The sequence below is a fragment of the Octodon degus genome, unplaced genomic scaffold (assembly GCF_000260255.1).
Source record: "Octodon degus isolate 3935 unplaced genomic scaffold, OctDeg1.0 scaffold00012, whole genome shotgun sequence".
Taxonomy (NCBI): Eukaryota; Metazoa; Chordata; class Mammalia; order Rodentia; family Octodontidae; genus Octodon; species Octodon degus.
In genome coordinates, this window is record NW_004524588.1 from 15143626 (window position 1) to 15151277 (window position 7652).

Here is a 7652-nt window from a genome sequence, read left to right on the forward strand (position 1 = left end):
TTGTGTATGTGGCCAGCTCAGCCCTCCAGGGGGCGGGGCTGGCTGGCACGTGGTGCTGAGGGATTGAACCGTGGTCCCTACGCTTTGCTTAACTTAGCTTGTTCTAAGTAGGTGCTTTAGACCACTAAGCCATCTCACCAGCCCCCCAAAGAGATTAATTTTTTTTAAATTTTATTTATTTATTTATTTATTTATTTATTTAGTGTGTGTGTCCAGCTCAGCCCACCAGGGGGGGGGGATTGAACCGCGGTCCCTGTGCTTTGCTTAGCTTAGCTTGTTCTAAGTAGGTGCTTTAGACCACTGAGCCATCTCACCAGCCCTAAAGAGATTAATTTTTTAAAAATATAATTCTTAAATTAAAATTGATGTTTTAGCTGGGGATATAACTCTAGCCTACCACCTGCCTGGCAAGTGTGAAGTCCTTAGTACCAAAAACAAAACAAAAACAAACAAACAAAAAAAAAATCACATAGTAAATGGAGTTGTTAACTATGGTTTTTTTTGTTGTTTTTTTTTTTCTTTTCAGAATGGGGGATTGAACTCAGGCCCTTATTCTACTAAGCCATTTCCCCGGCTTGTTTTTGCACGTAATAGAATATATCTTTACTAATTAATAAGGAAAAAAATCCATTAAATAATTAAAACAAAATGTTTTCCTGTTTCAGAAAATAAAGTTAACTTTTCTGTCAATAAAATGAGACTAATAAAAGTTAGATACCAAAGAGTTACAATGGTGAAATGATGGAAGAGCCCTAAGAATAACAACAAAAAAAACACCTAAGGGGCCGAGGAGATGGCTCAGTAGAGTAAGTGCTTGCCTGGCAAGCACAAAGGACTGAGTTCAAACCCCAATTCCACCAAAAAAAGAAAAAGAAAAACAAACAAACCTAACTGGAAAACAGGGTACTTTACAGATACGGTAACATGTAATACAGTCCAAAACAATTTAATTATTTTTAGAATATAATTTTAATAACCACTAAGAAGGTAACAATGTACAATGTATTAAGTATTGAAAATGTCCTATTAATCAGCTTTGAAACTGTCTCATTAATATTTGTTTCTCGATAAAATTAAAAAATATATATATATATATACTTTAAAAAAAGCTTACCCAAGCTGGGTGTGGTGGCACAAGTCTGTAATCACAGCATTAGGGAGGCTGAAGCAGGAGGACTACTGCAAGTTCAAGACAAGCCTGGACTATACTCAAAACCAGCCTCAACTGAGTTGCAAGACCCTATCTCAAAAAGACCAAAAAGAAACAAAAAAGCTTACCCTTTCTGCTTCAAAGGCAATTCAAGTTTAAATATGGTAGCATCATTCACAACAGCTTTATATGCCTGAAAAAAATAATTAGAATAGAAAATGAGCATACTCTAAATATTTACAATATATCCATAAATTATTACACTTTCAAAAGTATGTGGGGGGGGGGAGTATTTCACTGTTCTTTTGCAGTGCTGGAGATGTCATGGCCTTACAGCATTCACTCTTACTACTAAACAGGATCCCTAGTCCAGACTTTACTTCTAGTGGAGTCTGTCATGATAGAATGTTTTCAAAGACTAGCATGCTCTGTCATGTTCTATCGACACTCTCATGTGGATCTTTTTTTTTTTTTTTTTTTTTTTTTGGAACCAGGGATTGAACTCAAGACCCTTGTGCTTGCCAAGCAAGCACTTATTCCACTGAGCCATCTCCCTGGCTCCTATCATGTGGATCTTAAGGCTGCCTGATAACCACACCATTGTAATCCCCATCGAAATCCAATGGCATTTTTCAAATTCAGTGCCTTATTCTCCTAGACAGATGTTTTTTGTTCGTTTTGTTTTGATTTTTGGAGTGGAAGGAGGGTATCACTACATAGTTCAGGTTGGCCTCAAACTCAGTGACAGTTCTGCTTCAGGCTCCCAAGTGCTGGGGTTACAAGTGTCCACCACCATGCCCAACCAAAGCTTTTTTTATTAGTACCCTTATAGTCAGGCTGTCAAATGACTGATCCTCTCAAGTATTCATGTAAACGTTACTAACGACCTCCATGCTGGTGAATATAATGGTTAGCTCTCATCTCCGTCAACCCATCAACTGCATTTCGGTTTCTTTGAGAAAGGGTCTTGCTATATATAGTTCAGGCTGGTCTTGAATTCACTATCTAGTTGACCTCAAACTTGTGGCACTCCTCCTGCCTCAGCCCCCTGAGTGCAATGATTATGGGCATTTCCACTACACCTGTTACCAAGAGTATTCAGAGATCCTTTTCCCATTTGTTTTCTAGCATACTATGCTCTCCTACTCACTACAGTCATTCTCCCCCCATAGAAGATGACTCCCCCCTTTTCTAACAACTTGCTGTCAGAATTCTAAGTCATTCCTAGGATCATTTCTTCCATCTAAGTTACTTCTCTGATGATTGTAGGCAGTGTCTGTGCTTTATAAAGGCATTTCCATGCAGACACTGCCCAATACAGTACTTTTTTCCAACTCCCTTCTCAGCCTTCCACTGCAGACTCCGCATTTCCACGTGAATGTTGAACACACGTTTTAATGTTAACCTGTTCAAAACCGAGTTTCTGAGCTCCCTGCAACCTTCTCCGCACAACCTGTTTCCACTTTACTCTCACCTATCATGATGCAAATAACCTGCCAAATGACTGGAACCACTGAGTGTATTCCCTGAATGATCTCTAGCATACTACACATGCTTCACCAGCAAATCCTACATACTATCTTGTCATAATAAAATCTAAATCCCTAGTGCTATCTCTACTGGGCATACATCCAAAGGAAATGAAATGAACACCTTGTAAAGATACTGGAACTCCATGTTCTTTGCAGCTGTATTCACAACAGCCAAGAGATGAAAACAACCGATCTAAATATCTGACACACAAATGTATTGAGAAATGGGTGCAACTATGTAATGGAATACTACTCAGCCCTAAAAGACTCCTCACTACTTGCAACTACAAAAACAAATGAATCTGGAGGGCATTAGGCTAAGTCCTCTCAAAAGAACACGAGGAAAGGACTTAGGACAAAAACTTTGGTTAGGAAGAACATATAATGGGAGCCAGATCTTAGGTTTTTTTTTTTTTTTTTTTTTTTTTTTTTTTGGCGGAACCAGGGATTGAACTCAGGACCTTACACTTGCCAGGCAAGTGCTTATTCTACTGAGCTATCTCCCCAGCCCCTTTGTTTGATTAGGCTTTTTTTTTTTTTTGCTTGGAGCCAGATCTTAAAGATAAAAAGGAATTTAATAATCAGTATGATTAAAAAGCAAACAAATATTCTTGGGGAAAATGAAGAAAGCACCTTTCCAGCTAATCTCTAGCTCACAGATAAGCAACATCTAAAAGTACATATGCTAAACCACATGTAACAGTAACTGCCCACACAAATTGGAGGTGCCAGGTCTTTAATCTGCAATTTCATAGCAGCACAGTGCTAACTGCTTAAAGTAAATGATAAGAGTAATACTTGTAATACAAAATGTTAATAATCAAGAGCATATACCTTATCTCTTGCAGTAAGAAATCGTGGATCATCCTGAAAAGCTTCTTTGACAAGTTTACTAAATCTATTAAATAGTGTAAGTAACTGCTCAACATATTTCTCAGAGTCCTGGAAAAAAGAAAATGTTTTATATTTAATTTTTTAACAGGAAAATGACAGAAAAATAATACAATTTTAATAAAAGAATAGTTTTAAAATTGGTGAAATTTTTTCTTACAAATATAATTAAATTTCCAATACTAACTTTTTATCATTTCAATCCATAATCTGCATTTAAACAAAAAACACTGATAATCATCTGTCAGTACTACTGAGGGATACTTACAGTGGTAATAGTTTCAGCAGCTGCTACCATATCTGCCAGACCAGCACTTATAATGTGTTCCTCCAAGTCTTTCAGCATTGGCTCTATTCCATTAGGAACTTTATCCATCAATGAAAACATTAAATGTAATTCTGAAAAACAGAGGACACACTCATGTAATTATTCTATCGAATAGAATTTTTTTTCTTATTTAAATCATGAATGAACTATGGAGAAATATTTATATTAATTGCATGCTGTGGGTACAATTAGTTTAAAAATTATGGCAAGTAGGGCTTCCTGATTTATCTTCTAAGCTTCGCAAAAATTACTTTGTATAAAAACCAAATTGAAAACACACTGTAAAACCCAACTCCTTCTGATCATCAAAGAGATGCAGTATTGTTTATTCTTAAAAGTACAACCCAGGCACAGGTGATACCTTTGTAGCTGCAGCTATTCAGATGGGTGATTCAGAAAGATGTGTGAAGGTCAGAAGTTCTTGGGAACACAGCAAGATCGCACCTCAAAAATGAAATGAATCTACTGTTGATGGGAGTGTAGACTGGTACAAACACTATGGAAATCAGTGTGGAGATTTCTCAAAAAGCTAGACTTGGAGATCCTAAGCAATCCACCTATTCCCCTCCTGGGTATTGTTCCAAACGAACTAAAAGTATTATACCACAATATTTTATGATATATGTGTACCCATGTTTATAGTAGTGCAATTTGTCATAACTTAAATCTTGGCAACAACCCAAATATGTCTATCAACTGAGGAATAGATTAAAAAGATGTGGTATTTTATACAATGCAGTAGCAATCAAAAAAAAAAAAAAAAGACACGGTATTTTTATACAATGGAGTATTACTCAGCTCTAAAAAAGATCTGAGGCTTTTTGATATAAATGGATGCAACTAGAGATGATATTTATAAGTGAAATAAATCAGACCTAAATGTGCAAACACTGTATTGTCTCCCTAGTGTAAGAACTTGAAAGAGGAAATAAAATCTGAAAGGTATAATAGATATTGTAAAAGAGAATCTGTTCAAAAGGAAGGAAAAATTGGGATGAGGAAAAGGACAGCAGGGAGGGGGAGACATATTTATGCAGGATGTGCTTGGATGATTGTGCTGATTTCTGCTGCCTACAGAGGGGAACAGTTGATACTTAAACTATTTTTTTCTTGTCCCTTTTAATTTCTTATAACTTTTTAAAAACCAATTTTGCATGCTTATATCTAGTAATCTCAACAACTTATTTGAAGACAACATTATGCAATATAGCAACCGTTGTCAAATTCCTACTGTTTTGTCTTTTGTATTATTTCTAATTTTTTTCCTATTTTGTATTCTTTAGATAATTAAAAAACAAAAATAAATGAAATGGGGGCTGGAGAGATGGCTCAGTGGTCTAAAGCACCTACTTGGAACAAGCTTAGCAATGCACAGGGACTGCGGTTCGATCCCCCAGCACCACATGCCAGCCAGCCCCGCCCCCTGGTGGGCTGAGCTGGCCACACACACACACACACACACACACACACACATAAATAAATAAAATTTAAAAAAATAAATGAAATGAATAAGTATAATGTAAATCTATATTCATAAAGAATTTTTCAGCAGATTTAAAATCCCAGATCTGTAGGAGGCTGAGACAGGATTATCAATATGAGCCCAGCCTGGGCAACTAACAACTTGATGAGACCCCCTAGGGTTGGTGATGAGTTCAGTGCGAAGGCCCTGGGTTCACTCCCAGTTTTTTTAAAAAACCCTTGTTCGGGTGCCCAACATGTGTTATGTATAACTCTACTTTGATAAGCACATAAAATTCAAATATTTTGCCTTGAATCCCTGTATTTGGGAGGTTGAGGCAAGAGAATTATGAATTTGAGGCCAGCCTGGGATACATAGCAAGGCAGTATCTCAAAAAAAAACCCAAATGAAACAGAATCTCAAATAGTTCTCTTATACCACAGAGGAGCTTGCTTTTCACTACAGAACTTACTCTAACAAATATACACGTGTAAAAGAATGACCTAACAATACTTTGTTAACTCATTTGCTTCAAAGAAATTCTCTTCAAAGAAATTCAGTATTTTTACGTGTTTTACCTACTTTCAGTTTCATTTCGCTTGATCATGCCTTGGCACTCTGCTAAGATAGTCTCTTTAAATGACGTCACCAAGGCATTCACACAACATTCCATGAGCTGAAATATATAAAAAATTGGTCAAGTCTACTTTAAGCTTTACAGCACAAATTTATTCTGACTCACAGAATAACACTAAGATTTTCAACACACAAAATTAAGTGTACTTACCTTGACTACACAGGATAACTGAAAGTATACACTTTATACCGAACTTAAGAATTTTTTAAAGAAATTTTAAGTCCGGGCTGGGGAGATAGCTCAGTGGCATAAATGCTGAAATTCAAGGTCTTGAGTTCAATCCAGGTATGGGGTGGGATGGGGTGGGGGTTGGGAGGACAAGGGCACACAACCCAAAATGACTAGTTCTTCCCATCTGAACAGAGCCTACACTGGTATTAAACTCTGAAAGTTAAAAAGTTTGAATATATACTGCAAAAAATCATTACTGGATGCCTGCTCTGAGTGGGTATGAAAATATGATATAAGCCTTGATCTGAAAGAGATTATTACTTAACTGAGGGTAAGCAAGAAGAGAAACCCAAACTGTTGTTCTACAAAATGGCATCTAATTGGATGGATCCTGAAAAATAAACTCAAGTCCTAATAGACTGAGTATTTTTTTTTTTTTTTTAGACTGAGTATTTTAGAAACAGTAAGGAGTACAACACAAGGAAAAGGTGGTGGACAAGAAGGCCAGGAAGGGGCCGGGGAGATGGCTCAGTGGAATAAGCACTTCCCTGGCAAGCATAAGGGCCTGAGTTCAATCCCTGGTTCTGTAAAAAAAATAATAAATAAATAAAAAATAAAAAAGGAAGAAGGCTGGAATCAGATTATGGAAAAAAAATCAAAGTTTGGAGATTTTTATCCTATAAGTAAAGGAAGAAGCAAAGAAGTTTATAGAGAGGACAAAGTATTGAGATTTACCTCTTTCTAAAGCACTGTTAAAATCAGTGTGAAGGCAGTGAGGCATGTGTATAGAGTGGAATGCAGACTGATAAAAAGAGGCTGTCAAAATACTTTAAGTAAGCCAGCAAAGGTCTACTATCCTTGTACAAGTGCCATCCTAAAATCTAAATGAAGCAGAGGATTTCTAGGCCATCCTTGCTCTCAATATTATACAATTTTCCTCCAAGGGTCAAATAAAATAGGTTGTGAATACTGAAACAAGATATACTAAAATATACTAAAGCTGATATGCTAAAATGTAATAAAGCCGATAGACCAAAATATATTCTAGTATGTTTTGGAGTACTCGTGAAATCAGTTTTAATGGACATGACCATTTCCCATTTATTTATTTATTTATTTATTTTTCCAACTGAGTCAAGTCTTTTTATCCTTTTGGTCATCTCTTCCAGGGTTAACTATTTCCATTGTAGGTGATGAAATATGTAAGGCACCACTTCAGATGTTGGCACTGCTATGAACATAGTCTCTTTCCCTTCTCTGCAACTCAGAATTAAAACTTTGATTCTTGTTTTATATTCCAGTCTCAGAAGTAGTTCCACTGCACAAGTTATTTGCAGATAGTCTTATGCCTTTTTAGCAGTGGTCTCTGACCAGGTTCTATCTTCTCCATGAACACTACCAATGGACTTTTAGTTTGATATGTATTAAACTAAGAGGCATTCTCTCAAATGAGTTTAAATGCACTTTATTTTTAGACAACC

General features: G+C 36.4%; 1 protein-coding gene across 2 annotated transcripts in view; it reads right to left on the bottom strand.

Annotated features, from left to right (window-relative positions):
• Cul5 (cullin 5) overlaps positions 1–7652 on the bottom strand; it is a 107613-nt gene that overhangs the window by 21213 nt on the left and 78748 nt on the right. For both annotated transcript variants that reach the window (XM_004626223.3, XM_023709536.1), the window contains exons 8-11: positions 5946–6039; positions 3842–3972; positions 3517–3624; positions 1279–1343 (exon numbers count right to left, since the gene is read on the bottom strand). In XM_004626223.3, the coding sequence (XP_004626280.2) occupies positions 1279–1343; positions 3517–3624; positions 3842–3972; positions 5946–6039 (398 nt within the window). The remainder of the gene's footprint in view (positions 1–1278; positions 1344–3516; positions 3625–3841; positions 3973–5945; positions 6040–7652) is intronic.